General features: G+C 36.5%; 1 protein-coding gene across 4 annotated transcripts in view; it reads left to right on the top strand.

Annotated features, from left to right (window-relative positions):
* The window catches only part of SNX14 (sorting nexin 14), a 45,123-nt gene that overhangs the window by 9,145 nt on the left and 14,202 nt on the right, over positions 1-21,776 (top strand). For 2 of the 4 annotated variants that reach the window (XM_086876474.1, XM_086876473.1), the window contains exons 6-18: positions 3,382-3,469; positions 7,076-7,160; positions 9,419-9,575; positions 9,849-9,924; positions 10,784-10,828; positions 10,914-10,994; positions 11,139-11,253; positions 11,646-11,801; positions 12,086-12,210; positions 13,256-13,314; positions 16,870-16,896; positions 20,538-20,670; positions 21,218-21,419. In XM_086876474.1, coding sequence (XP_086732600.1) covers positions 3,382-3,469; positions 7,076-7,160; positions 9,419-9,575; positions 9,849-9,924; positions 10,784-10,828; positions 10,914-10,994; positions 11,139-11,253; positions 11,646-11,801; positions 12,086-12,210; positions 13,256-13,314; positions 16,870-16,896; positions 20,538-20,670; positions 21,218-21,419 — 1,349 coding nt within the window. The remainder of the gene's footprint in view (positions 1-3,381; positions 3,470-7,075; positions 7,161-9,418; positions 9,576-9,848; positions 9,925-10,783; positions 10,829-10,913; positions 10,995-11,138; positions 11,254-11,645; positions 11,802-12,085; positions 12,211-13,255; positions 13,315-16,869; positions 16,897-20,537; positions 20,671-21,217; positions 21,420-21,776) is intronic. The other 2 variants (XM_086876475.1, XM_086876476.1) reach the window with 1 other exon arrangement.

Genomic DNA, 21,776 nt, shown 5'->3' with positions numbered 1-21,776 from the left:
GGAAACTTGGCTTCCACCAATTGCCTACCTCTCTGACACCCAAGGCAGTGAAAGGCTGGACTATATCATCTGGTGGAGATAATAATTCACTATATGTATAATATACAGTTAGAAATAAAGAGTAAAATATACTTGGTATGAAGCCAACCCAGCCTACATTCTGCTCTATCTTGCCCTCTGGTGAGCAGTGTTTCTGCCCTAAGTTCTGCATGGCTGCACCTCCAGATTTTGAACTAGTTCTGTAAATTCACACCATGCCGATCAAATCTAACAAGCTTTCAGTGAACCTGAAGTACTGGGAGTCAGTGACTTACAGTGCATGCAGTGATGCCCAGGTAATTCTACAGGAAACAATTTGGTCCTGAAAGGCTTATTGGTTTAAGTTTAGCAGTAGTAATGTCAGATCTGATCCTATTTGGTCTAGACATTCAGGTGTTTCCAGCAGGGGTTGTGCAGGGAACTGTGTCATAGTTTGAGAGCTGCCTTTTAGAGCTTGTCAGTTCTGACTTTTCCTGCTCTAGCTGTACCTGCACTGTTGGAAAAGCTCACATCACCTGGGAAAGAGGATTCTTGCATACAGGACATGTTTGTTCTCTGAGCAAATAAATCTCACTCAGGTTAATTCCTCCCAGAGCCTTCGCATCCGCGCTGTCCTTAATTAGCAGCGTGGCTGGGTAAGCACTAGCTGGCAATTCATACTTGAAAGGTATGCTGGTAAAACATTTGGCTACGTTCCTTTGCAAAGAAAAGTTTGGGCATAATTCCTTATGCTAGCTGCTCCACCTTTCACATGAAGGGATTTTGTGCAGAAGCAGCCTCTTTTTCAGTTTTTGTGGGGTTTTTTAATTTTTTTTTGTTTCATGTGCTGTGCCAACTGATGCAGTCTTGGATATTAGTGTTACCAGGATGTATCTCAGTCAGAAACCAGGGAAGTGTAACATTTACAGGATGTGTTAAAAGATAAAATCATGCAAAATTAATCAGAAATTGATTGCTTAGGAATAAAACTGCTATAAGCAGATAAAAGCTGGTTTATGCTTGTTTCATTAATAAACTGTAAGAATTTCTAATATTTTATTAGCAGGTTAAAACTTAAGCAGGTCCTAAATTTGGACCACTTTAGGGGAATGAGGATTAGTGCTTCAAATCCAATGAACTCTTAATTTTTCAAAGTATTTATGCTGGTTATATTAAGATTCTATTAAGATTGGTTTTTTCAACCAATGAATGAGAAGAATAGAGCATAGTTGTAAGTAATCCCAAGTTTGTAAAGTTACAAAACACAGGTCTGAGTCTATTGCTTATGCTGTACATCAAAACTATATAATACCTTGCTTATACAAACCTCATTTTAAATAGAGTTTGAAGTTTGAATGGGTGGGTGTTCTTACTAAATATTTTTGGTCATTTATGGTACTGCAACTCCAGTTCTTTCAGATGAGGACAGAATTCAGTGATTGCCACATTTTTGTAATGCATTGCTATGAAAACATTTTTCTTTGATGGTGACTAAACACAATGTTTTCACATATGGCGCTACTTCTATTTTAAATGCAAGTAATGCAAGAAAAATCAAGAATTTTTGTTGAGTTACAAACCATAGCTTTACATTTTTATTAGCTTGCGACTTACTTTCTGCATCTTTTTGAAAAGAGTTAGCCAAGTTTTGTAAGAATAATTGACACACAGAGGAAAAATATTACTTTGTTATTTGTATATGATTTTCATTTATCAGTGGATCCCGTAAGACTTTGCATGCGATAGCAACTGGGTGTATCTCTCTTGAGACATTGGACTCTGTAACTGTTTACAATTAATATTCCTAAAGTTCTGGGAAAATACAGTCAGCTTTTAAAATGTTTCCAAGAGGGTTATTTGGACTTTCCCCTGTGTCACTAGAGATTTGACATTTTACAGGTTCATGATGTTTTTTTCACCAGTCTTCAGTCTGTTGGTGATTAAAAGAATGTCTTTGCAAATCTATTGTGAGAATATGTGGCATAAAGTCATGTCCAAGTAGAGCTAGCAAAGATACTGGTTATCCAAGTGTCAATAAAATAACAACTTCTTGGTCCAAATTACTTCATGTATCTTGTCTGTCAAATGCTAGTAATACCATAATGCAGTTTGTTTGCTAATCCCTTGGCAATGCTAATCCCTTTGACACTGTGGGTATTTTCTAACCATATTGCTTATAAAATGTCAGCTGCTGATCTTAAACCAAACTTTCCCCTACAGTGTTCTTATCTGCATGTGATTAGCTGTTGGAGGATGGCTGTACTTCTTGTGCCAAGCTGCTTTCTTTGAGGTGTTTTTTTCAGGCAATTAGTTACATACTTTGACTCTCAGGTCACTAGTATCTCTAGTGTCTGTACCTGATTGTTCATCATCAACATGCCTTTGAATGTTCTATAACCGAGGCTAAAATCTCTTTAAAAGTTGGATGCTGAATACTGTAAAATGTTTTATGCATAATTTTTTTAAATTATTTTTAAATGTCCTGGTCTTGCTTGTAGTGTTGTTTTATAACACAAGTAATATTTCTACTTACTACACTCATTTATCACCAAAAAGTGTGGTGGCTCTTGCATATGATCATTAGGTAAAACTGGATGCAACTTCTTTTGTTTTGTCATTATTTAGCTGTTGTACCTCAGTTTTACCAATATATTAGTCATGCTCTAAAGTTCATATTAATAACTGGTAGACTTTTGTTTTTTGCTTGCATTTTGTGGAATGCTGGCACGATGATCTCTTTTTCCACTCAGTTTAGTTGCAGTTTTTTCATCTAAGGCTTTGTGTATTTCCTGTTTTTGTTCAGTTTTCCGAAAAAGTCACGGAGTTATGTACTTTTCTTCTTGAATCACGTTTAATTATTTTTACCATGAATTTTCACTGAACACATTTTATTGCAGCAGATGGAAACTGGCAAGCCACATTAGAAGTTTGGACGATATTTTGACATAGCAATTTGGAAATCTATTTAAATTCTTCTTTGTTTCCAAGCAGAAGCCACTTTAAATAATTTCAATTTCCTTTATACCATGGAGTTAGGATTTGTTTCCATATGTAGAAACTAAGTTAGATTTTATTCAGTCAAAATCATGCAGATAGTATATGAGAGCAGAAATTAGTGTATCATTGCAATTTTCTGATGTTTTTCTTAAGCGTTGTGTGCACAGACATTGTGGGAATGCTGTGTAATTTCCTCAGAAGACTGCTGACTCTCTGATAGCTGTTATTTCAGTTCATTCCAGCTGCAGTATCACTGTTGAATGTTCTTATTCTTACGCTTTTAACAGTGCCAAATGTATTGTGGTTGGATTAATAGAAACTTATTTTATTCTGTTTCCTCATATGCCATGCTTTGAAACACCACAGAAATATTACTGATGATGAGTCCTCTGTGGATGAACTGAGAGGGACACTACGGTTTTTTGCATCTGTCTTAGTTCGGAGAATTCACAAGGTAAGGTGACTTAAAGGTAATTAATGTTGGTTTTCCATCAGAGGTAATTGATATCCATCTCTAGTGAGTTCTTGATTTTATTTTTTTAAACTGTGATTCCAAAGTCAGCCTTACAGTGTAGGTTGTTTCTAACAAAGTTACTTCTTTGTGGTATCTACCCCATCTTTTTGGAGCTTATCCCCTTCCTAGTTGTAAACCATCTTGGAAGATTCATCATTGGAAGTGTTCAGCGTTGTGTTGGATATGGCTTTGAGCAGCCAGTTCTAGAGAAAGATGTCCCTGCCATGGCAGGGAATTAGAATAAGTGATCTGTGAAGGTCCCTCGGTCAAACCTTTCCCCACTTGTTGCAAATGGGTCTATTTTTTACACCAGTGAAAGGCATTATGAAAACCTTGTGATCTTTTAGCTGTCTTTTGGTGACAGGTGGAAACCATTTTGAGAATTACTGAAAAAGACCTGTTAGAAAACGGTGAGATGTGTTACAGCTTCTGCTTGCTTGTCTTCTTGTAAGGGCAATGTAAGGCCCTTACATTGTCTGTAAAGAATAGGCTGACATTAGGTGACCATGTTACTGTAAGAATTAAAACAGATGTGGTTCTTACATTAATGCAATTCTTCAGGCGCATTTTCAGTGCTAAAGATTAAAAGATTTCATTTGCTGTGTTTAATACATTAGCACATACTTTTTTTGTATGTGCTTTCTTTTTAGCAGCACAGCTATTTCCTGGTAAAGTGATTTGAGCCTGTTTCACAAGAACTGCTTCTAACTTTCTGGCAGTTCTAAGCAGAAAGGGTTGCTAACTCAGTTTCGAGAATTAGTCAGTGCTGGCCTCTCTGTTGGAGTCACTACCATAAACATAGGTCTTTTCCCCCCCTCCTTAGTAACAGCAGTATTTTTCTGAGCTACAAGTTTTTACCCTGTCATGACTTATTAACAGCTTGATTAGCTCCTTCTTACATATCAAATCCAAATGACTGTTTTGTTTACTCTAAATCAGGCATGTTGCTTTTTCAAGTGAACATGGGGGAAGATTAGGAAGTGTCCATGTAGCACAGACATTTTTTGGAGTTGTGAAAGTGGAATAAAGCTTCAAAGTGAAAATCTAGACCAAGGTCTTAAAATTTAATTTGGGGTAGTAATACATACTGGTGTTAGTTGCACTGTTCATGGATCCATTGTTGACTCAGAATATGACCATGTCTCCTGTATTGATCATGTAATAAGGCATTAACTGGGATATCTCAAGTGAGTTACAGCATCTTGAAGTAGAGTGTTACTTTACTATCTCTGCCTTTGACAGTGAGGATTTCAGTGCAGTATCTTCAGTTCTCTGTGTAGGCAGTATGTGCAACAAACACTCAAGACGTGCCAGTATTAAGCGCTGTCAGGGGACCTACAAAATAAAGTTCATCACAGAAATGGGTATGTTGAGGAGAAATTAATCATCATCAGTTGAAAAATAAAATAGTTGTATACCTTTGCCAAGCAGCTGTACTCTGTTTTGGATTTATTATTAAATGCTTGAAAGCAATTGTTCCAGCTAATAGAGATAAAATGTTTAAATCGAGGAAGAATTGTGCAAGAAAACACAGGCTGTTTTTTCATTTTATTGAGATTATATTTTTATATTTTTTTTGCCAAAGAATATTCTATTTTTGAATTGAGACTAAAAATTACAAATTGCTTTAATGAAAAGAATGCTTTTGTTTTCTGTTTAAAGCTTCCTAGGTTGAAGCATGGTTGTTGAATGAATTACAGGCACTTCAGGCCAATCAGCTCTTAAATGTATGCTGAAATACTTCAAATCTGGATTTTGCTTGCTGTGGCCATTTCTGGACTGGTTATGGGTTTTGGAGGGAAAGAGAAGGGCTACACCATGCTTTTGTATGATGTGGTAGAGATAACCCTGCATGTGATTGAAGTTTTTGAAAAAAGTTCACAATGTGTACTGCAGTGTTGATAATAATTTCCTTGGCTGTGCTCTTTGAGTTACCTCTGCAGGAAGAAACACTACCCTATACTTATATGCCATAGGAAACTCTTAATTTCTAGAAATTACTGTTGGAATGTGAGGCACAAAAGATAGGGTTTTCCATTGATAAGCAGAAGCTTGTCCTTCTGTGGTTGTAAATAGGAGCTGACCTTATTTTTAGGTAGATCCAAGCAATTGTACTGGCTTATTGGGGCTGGCCAGGTCAGGTCATAGCTGTGCACCTCAGATATTACAGGGGAGTGTGCAGGAATGTGTAATATTCTCCTTGTATAACTGAATAAAAAGCACCAACTTTTCTCTCAGCTCTGGTGGCCTTTACAGTTGCATTGTCTCTTTCATTGTCTGTCAAGATGCTGTATCGAGGAGGGATTCCTCATTAGCAAAGAAGCTTGTTCAGAATTCTTAGATTTTGAACATTTACAGGTATATGTTTTCGCATCTCTGAGGTATCTCTTGCTTAAAGTAAAGAGTGTGCAAAGTATAAATCACTTTCTAGATGAGTTTCTGTGAAAACTGCTCCAGTTGATAAAGAATCCCTTGAAACTGTACAGGCTGGGGACTGACGGGTTTCAGGGAGAAGCTCTGCTCGCTGCGAAGGACCTGACTCCATAGTAGGCTGTGAGCTGAATATGAGCCATCAGTGGCAGCTTAAAACACCAACAGCATCCTGGGCTGCTGTGACAGAAGCAGAGAAAATCAAGAAAAGTGATTAACTGCCTTCACTGCATGCTCTTTGGATGGCATCTAGGATACTAACCCAGTTTTGGGCTCCTCTTTGCAAGAAGGTAGAGCAAGTTCAACCAAAGGGCCACCAAGATGGTTGGGGCTGGAGGAAATGACTGTGTTCAACTCAGGAGGTTTTCAGCACCAGCTTGGATACAGCCTTGAGCACTGTCATCAGAGCCTGCTTGGAGCAGGGCTAAGACACGCCAAGGTCATTTGTGCCTGAATTGTTCTCCTTCCATTTCTGTAGCCACCTAAGAAAATAGAAATGCAGGACCCTAATACAATCCTTGATTAAATCATACATGTTTTTTGTTTGGCTTATGATCACATGGTTCTGGTTTTGGCACTAATGGTCTCTTGACTCTCTAAGTCAAATTCTGTTTTGGCTCTGCCGTCACCTTAGGGGTGACATTTTTTTTCCCTATGTGTAGGAAGGTTCGTCTTTGGTTTTATTCCTTGTAGGCATGACTGCAGAGTGTTAAGGCACACAGATATTAGAAGCAGAGCATAGTTACCTTGAGCCTTTTGTTGGTGGTCAAATCTTCCCATAGAACTGGGCTTCATATACTGTTACTCAGAGGTCACGCTGCCTTGCTATATTTATGGCAATGAAAGAATCATAATGGGAATTAGTTGACAATAAATATGTTAACAGTGTTGTTTATGGCATTTAGTTCTACTTGTTTTTGTATACTGTGGCAGAAGGATGAGGACACTGTCAGCTCACCTAGAGAATTTTGGATTGTTTCTTAATGGTTAATTTTATGGTTCAAACTGGAACATATAAGCAAATTACTATGTTTGATGGTTGTCTGTAATAAATTTTGGGGGGGTGGAAATAGAACAGTTTTGGTTTTATTTTGAAACTATTAAATTATTCTTTAGGTGGACATTCCAACGGTTATCACAAAGAAGATGCTCAAGGCAGCAATGAAACACGTTGAAGTAATAGCCAAGGCCAGGCAAAAAGGTAATGTCAAGACTTAATATGTTGTCAGTTTCAAAGGCCAAGTATGAATATTTTCCCTTTTACATGTTTTGAGATTATATTGCCTTATCTTTTTATCCTTATGGCCTCTTTTATTAAAAAATGAGGTCCTTTTGCATTTTTCTTCTGGTGGTTGCAAAAGCAAATAGGGAAAAAGTTACAGTACTTATTTGTATTCTCTATTTTGATTTTTATTGCCCTACAATCAAAATACTAGGTTTCTGTCTCTGTACAGAGGTGAATGGGAATATGGGTTTTGTATATTCAGAGCAATCAAGATCATTTATGAATGCTTCTTGAAGTTTTCCTTTATATTCCAGATGAGCAGTTATAGATGAAAGGATTTGTACATCTGTGCCCTGTACCTCATAGCTCTTATAGATAGAATGATTTCAAATCTGCATTAGTGAAGTTGAGATATGTTGAAAAGTTAGGTTCATGTTTGTAAGCCATGGAGAGACTTTGAGCAGAAGCATATTTATTATCCAAGGTAAGAGTATCTTCACAAGCCCAATGTAAAAATTATATTTAAACTGCACATTGAAGAAATATTTGGAAACACTTGCTCTTGTTATTGTTATTTTTTTCACTGGCTGTGTTCCACAGTACTCTATCTACTAAATGTGGTTTCATTCAACTTTTAAGTGTAGATGTTTACTTTAACTGGAGTCATGAACTTTTCTTCTTTCCCTCCAAACGTCTGCTTGATATCCATAAATACATGCCATTGGTCCTGTGAGTAGTGTTAATGATTAAGATGAATAATGAGACATAGTGTAATCACGCTTTCATGGCACAACAGCAATCTCAAGATAGCAGATAATCTTGCAGTGCTGTTTACGCCAAATTTCATGTTTCCTTTGATTTCTACCAAGGAGTTGGAAACACTTTTCTTTAGCAGCAAAGAACTGCTAAATGTAAAATGTATAGCACTGGAAATATAGCCATTTTTTCTCAGTGTTTTAAAGGAAAAGATGTGTTTCCTAAGGGCAGATATGTGAAGTAGCAGCTGAAAATTACTTTTAGTAGCACTTTCTAGTAAACATTGCTAAAGCAGCCACCACAATACATGGTTCAGAGACAGCATTCAGACCTTGCTTTGTTTGCTAATTGAGCCTAGCTTTTCCTCTTTATTTTCTAAGCCCTTTTCAAGTGATTGTTTTTAGGGAGCATTTCCTTCTCGCCTACTCTTGTTACCCTTACCTCTCTTAGTAATTCCTATTTACAGAGACACCTCCATGATTCATTACCTGTCCTTGCTAGAGGGTCAGTTCCTTCTCTCTGCTTTTAGTGACACCAGCTAGGCAGATTTATCAGGTGATACATATTCCTGCATCCCCTCTGTCAGCTGATACCACTCGTGGGTTTTGCTTGTGAAGGCCAAGCCAGCAGGCTTCTCTCATAGGCTGGGAGTAAGCTTTAACCTTGGAGGTAACTGAGGAATGTATTACTACTCACTATGCTTGGTGGTGGTGTTGGCATGAAGCTGTGCCACGTTGCTAATTCAGCTAGGTGTGATATATAACAGCTCACTTCTTGCCTTTGAAGTGAAGAAATATAATATCTGAAGAAATAGAACACTGTTGATTCTAATGAATATCTGTAGTTTTTAATCTGATAAAGAAGTATTCTTTCAATTCTGCTGTAATTTAAGAGGCAGTACTCTTGCAGATCCTCCTGCAGGTTTTGGCTTGATTTACCCTGTGTTTACAATGTATGTTCCTTCACGTTTGTTTTTAAGTGTTCTAAGCAGGAAACAGATACTACAGGATTGAGTAAAAGTTTACATTGATTTCAAATTGTATTGTAGGCCAAAAAAATTGGAGCTCATGAAGAAGGTCAGGAAAAAGGCAGTTAGAAGCAGACTTTGCATGATGCAGTTTTTTTGAGAATCCAGATGCTGTTTTTATATTTTTTATATATATATGCTTTATAAATATGTTTATATTATTTTATATATATTTATATATAATGATAAATGAGAAAGCATTCTGGATACCATGAAAACTGCAATTGTTTGGTGAAGGAATTCTTATTTCAGTATGAGGTTTTATTTTTACATAGCTAGGCTTCAAAGTCTAAGCCAAGGTTCTTTTGTAAAGTTTCAACGTTTTATCCCTTTGGCAGTTGTATATGTACTAAAGGCATTAACTTTTTAGCTCATATGAAAATCAATTGCCTTTTGTTTACTAGTAAGAAAGAGCTGAAGCAACTCTTGTAATAATGTTTCTTACTTTCAGTAAAAAATGCAGAATTTTTGCAGCAAGCTGCTTTAGAAGAATATGGACCAGAACTGCATGTTGCTTTGAGAAACAGAAGAGATGAACTTCACTACTTAAGAAAACTTACTGAACTTCTTTTTCCTTATATTTTGCCCCCAAAGTCAACAGAGTGCAGGTATATAAATTATTTAGATTTGTATTTTTTAAAAATATCTGCGTACTATGTGGTAAAATAATTTTGGAAAGTGAAAGAATGAATGTCAAAGTCATCTTCCTTCATATGCCTTTTTTATGGGTTTTTTATTTGTTAAAATGGCATGCTTATGGTGTTGTTAATTCCTAAAACATTTCCCAATAGTATATGATAGCATTGGAAACCTCACTTAGAAATTTATGTAATCTAATATTGCTTTGGATTTTTATTTTCTTTCCTTTATTTTCTTTTCAGATCCCTGGCCCTTCTCATAAGAGAGATTCTCCCTGGTTCTGTTTTCCTTCCCTCAATGGATTTCTTAGCTGACCCTGTAAGACTTTGGAGCACAAGAATAATCTTAATTTATTCAAAATTACTGTTTACCTACTAAGTATGTTGTGGTAAAGCAAATGATGTGCAATGACTTACTTGCTGTGCATTTTGACTAGATAAAAGAAAAAGAAGTCTTGTGGCCAGTTATTTTGTTTGTTCATACGAATTAGCTCACTGAACTGACTAAAATAACAGTATTGGTGTGATCTCTTAAGAATGTGTTTTTCAGTGAAGGAAAATGTATTTTTTAATGAAGGAAAATGAAGCTCCTGTCAAATGGGAGAATGCTGTGCTAGTGTAAACATCTTCAAGTTGCTATTGCTATGTTTACAAAGGGCTCAATGACTTGAACTGTTAACTCTGTGGATCTTCATAGCAGTCTAAATAAACCAGCCTTTTCTTCAGCTGTTTTGAAATAAATTTTTTTCCTTCAGTTCTTCAAATTAGGGGGCATTTACTTCTGAAACTGCAACGCTGCCATTGTTTTTAGATATGCATGTATTTTAATAGGCAAAATTGCAGTGCATATGCTGGCATCACCTGGCTGCAAACAGAAAGTGCTATAGTCTGGAAGTATTGGTAGTTCATTAGATTTGCACTTAGAGTAAAAATACTTTGGAGGGCTTTCTTCCACTGGGTAAAGAATGTTTCTGTGCAGGTCTCTTCAGAAGTTCCCTGACTTGTAAAAACTTGAGGAGACCGTTGGAGGTCAATTCTAAAATGTACATTCCCCAGCTTTTCTTTTTAAGAAGTATTAATATACTCATGTTTAAATTTGGTTATAATATAGTACTGAAATTCTATTTTGTTGAGTTTCTTTAATATTAATTTTATTTCTTGTGTTGTGTTTCTTGCAGGATACTGTCAACCATTTACTGCTGATCTTCATTGATGATAGTCCAGTGAGTACTGCCAAAGTTAAAGTAGTGGCATTTTGGTAACCCATGAGTGAAGCTTTCTTACCCAGGTGTAATTTTTTTTCTGCAGCCTGAGGTAGCAACTGAGCCTACTTCTTCATTGGTTCCATTCCTTCAGAAATTTGCTGAGCCAAGAAATAAAAAACCATCTGTAAGCAAAGGCAACATTTACTTTCTTTCCCGTTTTGAATAAGTGTTTTACTTTACCTGCTGATTTTGTTCTACAACTCCTTGCATTATTTATGTACTCACTGAAAGTTTGAAAGTTGGCTGACTGCAGTTTTAACGTACTCAGGTACTGAAACTGGAGCTGAAAGAGATCAGAGATCAGCAAGACCTTTTATTTCGGTTTATGAACTTCCTGAAACAGGAGGGGGCTGTCCATGTACTGCAGTTCTGCCTGACTGTGGGTAAGATACAAATGTGTGCTGATGGTTATTTGAGGATATGACAATCATTCTAATGGAAAACTACAATTTGCATCTGGATAATTTAGGAAGAAAAAGTCATTCATACGCCAAGAACAACCTCATGGATTTAACCTTACTGTGTTAAGGAATAATTTATTTTAGTTGCGGTAGAGTTTTATTTTTAGTAATAACTTTATGAACAAATCTGAATTGTAATTAATAAGAGGGCAGCTACCTTATTACCTAGGATTTTGAGATGTCTTACGTTTCTTTTAATTTTGAAGTTTTGCAAATGACCTACTGGAAAATGAGATGATGTTATAGGGTGCTTCAAGATGTTATTTGTCTGCCACGTTGATCAAGAAATGCTTTTTCTTTCCTTTACTTCTCAGAGGAATTCAATGACAGAATTTTGAGACCAGAACTATCGGATAGTGAAAAGATGTCTCTTCATGATGAAGTACAGAAAATTTACAAAACTTACTGTTTGGATGAAAGCATTGACAAGATTAGATTTGACCCTTTCATTGTGGAAGAGATTCAAAAAAGTAAGTTGGCATTTGAAAGGAATAATGTACATTGGAATTTAAACAGCATTTGGTAATGAATTGAAAACAAATTTTGCTGAATATCATCAAACTTTTTTGTCAGTTTAAAAAATTATTCCTGTGCTATATTGTGCTTAATTCTTTTTTGTCAATTTATTTATATTTTTTATTTGCAGAACTTAGAGTAGCTTGCAAAGTAATCACAAGCTCTGACCAGAAAACAACATGAACTTTATATACCTGGATGTATATATCTTTATTCATACTTAATTTTTTTTTAATAGTTGCTGAAGGTCCATATATGGATGTTGTGAAACTTCAAACTATGCGCTGTCTTTTTGAAGCTTATGAGCACGTCCTTTCTCTGCTTGAGAATGTTTTTACTCCTATGTTCTGTCACAGTGATGAGGTAAGTGTGAAAGATTTGAGGAGTAGTCTTAAAAATGAGTTTGTATTTTTTAGGATATGTTATTTACAACAGTCATGTTTATGTGGAACTGAAAAATATGGCTTCATTTTCTACTTCAGTTGATATTCTAGAGCTGGACTGTTCTCAGTAGGAAAATAAAATTCTTTGTAGTCCAACACATCATCACAGAATAAAAGAAAGACTCCATTTTTTGACATAACAATTTGTGTATATCACAGCTTTTACAAAATCCTCTCCACCCCTTCTTTTGTGGTTGCAAATGTGGTGCAAAAGTACATGTAGATGTAGAATACAGTCCCTTTATTTACTTTTAAAAATATAATGGTATTTAAAGATACAAAAATTTAGGTTTTTTCAGCATTATGCATTCCAGCACCTAAAAGTCTGGTGTTTGTTTTCAAGAAGATAGCTCAAAGCAATTTACAAGGTATTTAAGATTGTTGTGTGATTGGGGTCTAAATGCCACCTTAAGAATTCCCTGAACTGGGCTGACTATCTGTCTAAGGCCTTCTAGTAGGACACTCTTTAATCACAGGGGTGAGTCTGAATTCATGTTTCCTTTCAGAAGTTTGTGTGTAAGTCAGGTTGTGTGTTGAGCTTCTTGGATTTATTTGAGGCAGAATATATTGTTTTGTCCTGCGAGTGGGTACTTGCCTTACTTGGCATTAATAAAAAGAACATTCCTCAAAAATGGTTTTGGTAGTCCTCTCTCCCATGATCGCTATGATGCCTCAAATGCTTGATTTTTTAACAAGGAGGAGACATGGATTTTGCTGCTTAATTTATTTTTTATTTCTGCTTTGTAGTTATAATCTCATGATTATGTAGGGTTAAGTAAATAGTCCTAGTCTCATGTATTGATTATTGTATGGTCTGTCCTTTTCCAGAGTAAAATTCTGATAGTTAGAAATTATGGTCAGTTTGGCTTTTCCTTCAGTTATCGTTTCCTGAATTTTGCAATTCAGTGTTGCACAGTAGCCTTTACCTCAGTTAATCCAGTGTTTTCTTTGATACTTTGCTACAGTACTTCAGGCACCTTTTAAGGGGAGCAGAGTCACCAACCCGCAATTCGAAGTTTAACAGGTAGGTATGGTAGAACTTTGAAGTGGTTTCCTTCAATTTTTAATTAAAAGCATCAAAATATTAAACTGTAAGAATTTTGTTATTGTCTGCTATTAATTTGACTAAATTTTTAGCTCTACTTTTTTTTGTTTGTAAATGAACAAATTGCATACTAATGTTGCAAGCAATATTACATAAGACATCTTATTACATAAGACAGCATTAAGTATTTTACATTAAAGGATTTAAAATGTGATTTAGACCTGAACATTTGAAAAGAGGGAAGGGAAAAAAAATATGCATTGAGAATAAGATTATATGAAAATAAAGTGGTGATTTAATCGACTGTTTATATATAATACCATTTTAGTAGTGCCAAGCTCTGTCTTCTTGGATTTGAGATGTTACAGGGATAGGTACAGTGCACCCTATGTTAAACCAAGCTGGTTATTTGATGGGGAATCTTCTCTTACTGTGGCAAGGAGGATTTGCCACTTCTCCTAGATCAAATGTGGTTTCTGTCCCCCAGCTCCATTGCAGAAATGTAGCATCAGAAGCCTTGTTTCTGGGCTTGGGCCATATACTTCAGCCTGTGGAGGAGAAGGGCCTCTCCTGTGGTGGGGATGGGTAATCTTCCATTGTTGGCTTGGGCTTTGTTGATAAACCTTGAGATCTCATAATTTCTTGTGTTTCACTTTGTCTTGGAAGGCTCTGACAGTTGTGGACTAGCCCAACTGAATTTCTCTTATGGTGTAGGCAAAAGAAGGAAAACTTCAGTGAGACAGTCTTTAATTTGGATAGGCTTGCTTTCTTGGTATAAAATAAGATCCATGGCACTGTGGAAAATGTTAATGCTTGTCCTCTTCTAGAGGAGTAACAGTGATTAATTTAACCTTTTCTGCTTTCCATTAGAGTTACACCTGACAGCAAACTCCTGTTTAACAGCCTACTCTAAAACTTGTATTACTGGCACATACCTTTCTTCCCTGCTCCTGTTCTTCAAAAATGGCACAATTGTTCTCTTTATTATATCTCCATTGGTGACATCTTTTATGTGGTCTTTATAGTTTGTGTAGGCCTGGCTCTGGAGCTTTGGTGAAGTGCTGTCTCACAGTGGTGCTGGCAAGCTTCTGTTTCTTAACAAAGAGACATGAAATGAAGGACAGCTAGCCCAAACTGCATTCCTTTCCTACCCAGTGCTCCATGTAGGGTGACCTTGAGCACACTTCAGCTTCTGTTGGAGATGAGTATGGGGTTTCACCTAGACTTTTAAATCTGGTTTATTCCCCCAAATTATTCATGTCAGGGGTTGGCAGTATTCTGTCATGCACTTCTTAAATCCAGTTAAAATATGAAAGCATGTAGGTCACTTCTTTGGTGCTCTGCTTTTAGAAACAGAAAGGAGGAAGTTACAGGCCATTTCTTCCTGGAGTTTTTAAAATGCATCTCAGGCTACAAAATAAGCAAATTTTGTTTGGGGGCTGTTGCAGCATATTCTTAAATAGCATCTGTAGCATTACTGAAAATGTATCTGATTTACATTTTAGAACAATTTGAATGCCCTCAGTATATATGCTGGTTTATAGTACAAGATACTGTGGTACCTCAGTGATTATTTCCATGAAACAGAGGTCCTATCTTGCAAGTAGTTTGCCTGTTGCTTTGGAATTTCCCTCTGCAGAATTGTATGCAGTCACTGCCAAGGGGGTGGGGAAAAATCAAGGTTTCTCAAGGAATTATTTCAGATGTTATTCCATATATTTTGTTCTGCCTTCTCTTTCTTATTCTAGCATTAGCTCCACTTGAAAGTAATTACAGGCAAAGAGATGAGTTTTGTTTCTCATATTTTTGATGTGCTTTGTTATGGGTACTATGTGTGTACTGCATAGGTACTGCTGGTTAAAAAATCAGATCAAAAAGTAGGTATGAAATCCCAGTGGAACGTGCATGCGGGTAATGTGTGGAAACATTTGCCTTACTGCAAGACAAGAAAATTACAGCTTCTAGAAAATATAGGTGGAAAGGGAGGAAGAAGTGACATCTGTGTAATTTTTGGTTTGAATCACTTCTTTGAACTGTACAGAACAATCATAGCTTTTTGCAGCCAGGACAAATACTGTGCTATTAAAACTATTAAGGCAATAGGTGGGCAGTGTCAAGGGTTTCTGGAATGTAAAAAAGTCACACTGAGAGCATTCTGACAACTTGATAACCAATTGTGTTTGTCATCAGTTTTAACTCTGTAACTGATGTTTTGTACCAAATGTTTAATGTGTGTGACCAATGATAACTGGTGTTTCAAGTTCCAGTTCTGTCAACTTAATTTGGATAGCATGGAAGAGACAACAAGAATTCCCTCTCCCTCTCTCACATTTATGTATTTATAATACATTACTGCATTACTTAAATGTAGTCTGTGTTGGAAGTCTAACAAAAAAAGAAAAGCTGTTATGTAGTATAAATACCCAGATTTCTGGATTACTGTATATATATATATCTTGATTTTCTACATACCATAACCACAAACAGAAATAGACACATCCTGGTTTCTCATGTTTGAATAGCAGTGAAATTAAAGCATTTTTCTAATTAAAGGACCATGGAGAAAAGATACTAACAATTTCAGGGAGCGGTTAGGAGTAAAACCCATGAAATTAAGTCTGTGGAAAGTTCTATGCAATGTAATAGTCACCATCATTTCTAGCCTGGTAGGTTATATTTACAGTTTCACAGTTAACACAGCCAAAGACAGTGTAGGGTGTCTTACAGTCAGACCCTTCAGTAAAACAGAATCTAAAATTTTAATATTTTTATCCCATATCAGTTTGTCCAGAATTCAGAAGCTGCAATGAATTAAACTCCTGTGTGTGGTGACAGTGTTTCTAGTTAATTCATTTAAACATCTCAGTTGGAATTACTGGGTTGATGTACCATTGGTTCTAGGTACCAGGTTATGTAGAATGTCAAAAATACATGACAGTTCTTAAAATCTGTAAAATAAAAATTTTTAAAAAGATACTTTAATTTTAAATAGTGGCTTTTACTATACCTAATACAGATACTATACTGCATTATAGTGTGTTATATATGTATATACTACAGTAATACAGAGGGGGAGAGGGCATGTATTATTGCATGAAGTAAGTCCACAGCCTTTTCATTGTGTTGGCCAAATGAGCTAGATTCCTATATGACATCTGAACAGTCATAGGTAATAGGAAAAGTTATCTGGCTATTTGGCATTACAGATAACTTTAAGAATGAAAGTTGTTCTTCATTAATTGGTGGTTGCTTGTGCTGAATCTCCTGAATGTTTCAGTAACTGATGTAACTGGGCTTGTGATGATGAGATGTGCAGATACTGTTCACATTTTACTTTCTTAGGATTCTAGGTCAGGAACTCCTAACTGTACCACTTACCTCTTTTCTTAACCTATGGTGATGGTCAAAGCTATTCAGTTTTGTTGGGATAGGTCTGTCAAATTTGCTGTGGTTTGGGTTCTTTTGTTGTTTTGGTTTTGTTTTATCTTTGTTTCCTGCTGGGCTTTGAGGTAATTTATTTGCCTGTTGTTGCAGAAGTAGCCTGAGTTTGGATGACTTGCGGTAAGTCTATCTAACACTCAATAAATGTTGTGTGTTAGTTATGCTGCATCTCCCATGGCTTCATCAGTCTTTATAATCGTAATTAACTGTTCATTTTATTTTTAAAAGACATGACTGTCTTCTCTGGACTGAGGTGCATTTCTCCTCACAAAAATCTTTACTCCCCATGTCCTCTTAACAAGTGTTTAGAAATTGCTTAATTATTAATTTCATGTGTTTGCTGTACATTAAAACTGCTGTGAACAGTCTGTCATTTGTTTTGAAATATATTTGCAGAGCTTGAAGCTTTTTTTTTACTTGTGACTGCTAGCTGCTCTGAAATTTCCTTTTCTCCATGTCATATTGTTATCCACTTATGTGCTTGTTTTATCTTGCAAGCTGTATCTGGAGTGATCATTGTCTACCATCACATGCAAATATATAACCATTTTATGATTTTTAAGCACTCAAACCCAACAGTTGTCCAAATTAGTTCTCTCTGCAGCTTCTCTTGAGACTGTTACAGGTTGGATGACAACATATGCTGTTTTTTATAATTTGCTGTAGGTAGTAAGTGACTACTCATTAATGCCTTAGTAGCCGTCCAGTGCTTGCTTTCTCATTATTCATGCCTCTTTAAATACATGATATCCAAACTCAGAAAATAATATTTTCCTTATGAACTTTTCCTTAGAGTTTATCAGAGCATCTGTTTGACATAGATTGCTCATACTAGTCAGGAGGGGAAATTTTTCAACTTAATTTTTCAGTTTTAGAATCAAGGAAATTAGATACTTTTATATTTTCTGTGCCAGTTCAGCGTGTTGAGCTATAACTTGCTTGACTGAGCAATAAGGAGTTCTTGAGTTATAAATGCAGCTCACTGATTTTCAAGTGCAGCAGTATGTGCTCGGCATTTCTCCTAGCTGTGTGTATGGATTTTAGTCAGCCAAAGGAAATGTTACTATGACTTCACAGGCATGTTAATATCTGGCTTGTCTGATATATACAACTGTTCTGGTCCTTCTTGACCCAGAGAGGCTCACAGCATCATTCTGCATAGCCCTGGCTCATCACCTGCCAAGATCTGTTCAGTGCACTGAGTGAGGCAGGCATCCTGTGGGAAAATGATTTTGCAACCATCCATGATTAAAGAATGCCATGGTGCACAGTGGACTGCTGCAGTCTTCAGTCTGCAATTCCCTCTTATAGAGTAAACAATAATTGTTTTAATGTTAGATATGTGTTACTTTTGGAATGTTTGAAAAAAAAAAAAAAAGAGCTGTTCCAAGCTCTTGTTGTCATATCATTCTTCAGGAATGTTGGAGCCTGTAGACTGCACAGAGACCCCTCCTGAGAAAGCAACTATAGAATGATGGTCTAATAATGCTGTTATATGGATTAGCACTAGAGGGAGTGGGATGTTTTTCCAACAGGTTTTTGATGTGTATATATATTTGTTGACATGTCTTTAAAAAAATCTAGTCTCTGTTCAAAACTGGCTACCTCCTGTCATCTTGGGTCCTTCATATCTTGAACCTGCCCCTATCCTAGTCCCATCTCTTTTCCTCTACTTAGTCTCAGGGTCTTTCTTCTACTTTTGCTTAGCCAGTGGATTGATTAGATTTTCATCATGATACCTTTTGTATATATATATTTTTATTGCTTCATTTCTTTGAAATGTCAGGTCATCCAGTTGTCTGTCAATCCACAGATTTCTTTTCCATGCTCATCTAATGTGATCTGTGATGAAGGATTTTTGCCAAACCAATCCTGTGTTCTCTCCATATATTGTGGAGTGTCTATGTACCCTTTCATTCACCGGTGTTTGTTCTGAATTTGCCTCTTCCTGCGAAGAGAATACTATTCTAGTTCGTTACTTTATACTTGTCCAGTTCAGTGATTGGTTTTCATTCACGTGGAGTAATCTTTGGGCTCTGCATTGTGGCTGGAGGGGTTGATTCCTAGCTGTCAGGTTGAGCTTTGGCTCCATACAGCTGTCTACAGGCACAGGTGAATGCTGCCTTCACCTGGAGCATGGTCAGTGTGGGAAAGAACTGCTTTGAGACTGGAGGCCTCCAATTATCAAATCGCTGACCTTGTGCAAATCAATGCTTTTGCTCAAACTCTTGAAAACTGCACTAGTTTTCAGAGGAATGATAAAAACTCCCTTCAAATTTAAGCCAGAGATCTGAAATATTAGTCTTCCAGAAAAGCTAGTTTTGTCTGATCAAGGTCTGTGGTTTTTAGCCCAGCGTTAGAAGTACTTTGAACGTGATTCAGGTAAGGTCCATTATGTGAAACAGCTCAGTTCAGTGCAGTAACATGTAGCAGAAGTTGCTCAAGAATGGAGTAAAATTGTTCAAATATGGATTTGGACTGCAAGCAGCCAAGCAGCCTTGTCTGCATAGAGGAGATAATTAAAATAGATGGTGCCAGTATGCTTTGGAGCTGATGATTATATGAGATAGGAAAAGCAAAAGATTTGGAAAAACAGTGGATTATTTACGCAACTTAAGTCATGTACGCAGTCTGTGTAAAATTATAAACAGGAAGGTTATTAGTAACGTGCACATGCATGTTTGGAGTCAGCAGTTGATGTTGTCTGCATGGTTTTATGAATGATGAAAATGCTTTACCTGCTGATGCTGCTGTTCTCTTTGTACTCCCAGCAGGCAGTAGTTTCTTGTTCTAAAGGAAAAATATGCAGGATTTTTCTGTCCTCTGAAATACTAACTGTACATCTAATATCAGCCTATAAATTTGTTTTGGATGTTTGATTCTGCAGTTCACTGTATTGTTTTTTTAACTTGTCTCTCAACTGTGTCTATTGCATCACCTTAACTAACTTCAGGCTGATTTCCACTGAAACATTTTTCGTCCCAGAATTATTAGCATTTCTATGGAATACATACTTGTCAGTGTCAGGACTTGTGAAAGTGCATAAGAATAATAAAAAATCTGTTATCTCGGTAAGGAGTGTGCTTGCTGCCCAAGTATCTTTTTTTTTTTTTTTTGTACCTGGTTTGTTGGTTTTTGGACACTTTGTTGTAAGTGGCAAGACTTTAAAAACTCTCCATCTTTAAGTCAGACTGGCTCTTCCAGCCAGGATTCTTCAGTTGCATCTGTTTTCGCTCATGCTCAATCTTGCTCCTTGCACATGCCTTTTGTCTGTCTCTGCTGCTTAAAAACTGAGATCTGTCTTGAGTGATGTGTGCTTGTAAAATTCCATTGAAAAAATGCATCTACACTTGGCAAAAGGATAAATATTTAAATACAAGTACATGGAAAAGGACAAAGTTAATGACCTACTTGATGTACATACCTGTAGCAATACCACAGTTTCTGCTGTCAAAACAAAGTTGTTTTACCTAGCTAATTGTTTATTCTGTGTCATGAATTACTGGGTTACTATTGTAAGAGTTTACTTGTGGTTAAGCACATGACAATCCCATGTCTCTTAAAAGTGGAATCAAGAAATTTTGCTGATTGATCAGAGAACAGTTTTACCATAAATGTATTTTAATTAATATATTGGCTAGCTGTTTATAGAGTTGTTTCTCATATCTGCAAAGGTTGTGCAACAGCCTAATGAGCAGCTGCATGATAATATGCCTTGTGTGAACTGTGAACTTTATGACCTATGGCTTCTGTAATCCTAGGACCACACAGAAGAGAGGAGAATCATTTGGAATCAGCAAAATAGGGAACAAAATAAAGGGTGTATTCAAGAGTTCTGCAATGGAAGGAGCTATGTTGCCTAACTATAACTTAAATGAAGGAGAAGATGACTTTGTGAGTAAAACCATTACTGCTGTTGTCAGTTTTCATGTGCTGGCTTCTGATTAATTTGCCTTATCTTCACTGTATTCATTCATAAGCCAAGGTCACACCCCCAGTTTCTGTGCTTCTGAGCTTATTGTTTTAGTATGGAGAGGTACCAAAAGTAGTAGTGTCAGATATTTTTGTAAGCAATGACTTTTTCTCCAATTCTGAGTAGTAAGGCTTGCACAAGACTTCATGCAGGGCTCTTCATCTGCAGCCTGTCACAAGAAATTAAAACCATAAATAATATAGTGGAGAAATTGCTGTTGAGTTGGTCTGTGATGCAGCATTTTCTCTATAGATCAGGAGCCTGTTGTCCTTTCTCATTTGCCTTGGATGTCTCAAGTCAGTGTTTTTCTTCTATACTAAACAGTCATGAATAGAGCCAATGGTAAAACCACGGCTGGGGGATGAATGCAAAACTTGAAAAAGGGAGGAGGAAGGAATTGGTTAGAAACAGAGGTAGACTGTACCAATTAAAATAGAGCTGGAGATCGCTGTGCCTGATTCCTTACAGATTGAAGAAGGTGTTATGGTGATGGAAGATGATTCTCCCGAGGAGGCTGTTACCACCCCGAATACACCCCGCAACCTGGCTGCGTGGAAAATCAGCATCCCATATGTTGATTTTTTTGATGATCCCTCCTTGGAAAGAAAAGACAGAAAAGAGAGAATTCCTGTATTCTGCATTGATGTAGAGAGAAATGATAGGAGGGCAGGTATGCAATGTTGCAGAAAAATAAAGTGGCATTTGAAAGTGAACTCAGAATATTCTAGTGTGCCGTATTCTGATGGCTTTTTCAGCGTGTTTTGTATATGTATTTTTCTGATTTCAAAATAATGGCTTGAAAGTTCCAAGAAAATGAGTTTGAGAAATAAATGATCACATTTAGTGTTTGCAGGCTGAGAACTGACTCCTCAGCATGAATCAGTTCTATTTAGACTTCATGCCAAAGTTTGAAATGTTCTCTTTCCAAAAATACTTACCTTAAAATTCATATTAATAAACACCTGGAACATTTTTTTTCATCCACTCTGAACTTTGGAATAATGAACAACAAGTAAGTTTTTATATA

Source organism: Cyanistes caeruleus, chromosome 2 (genome assembly GCF_971803275.1).
Source record: "Cyanistes caeruleus chromosome 2, bCyaCae1.hap1.1, whole genome shotgun sequence".
Lineage (NCBI taxonomy): Eukaryota > Metazoa > Chordata > Aves > Passeriformes > Paridae > Cyanistes > Cyanistes caeruleus.
The sequence above is the reverse complement of the archived record's forward strand: the minus strand, read 5'-3'. Positions and strand labels throughout refer to the sequence as shown.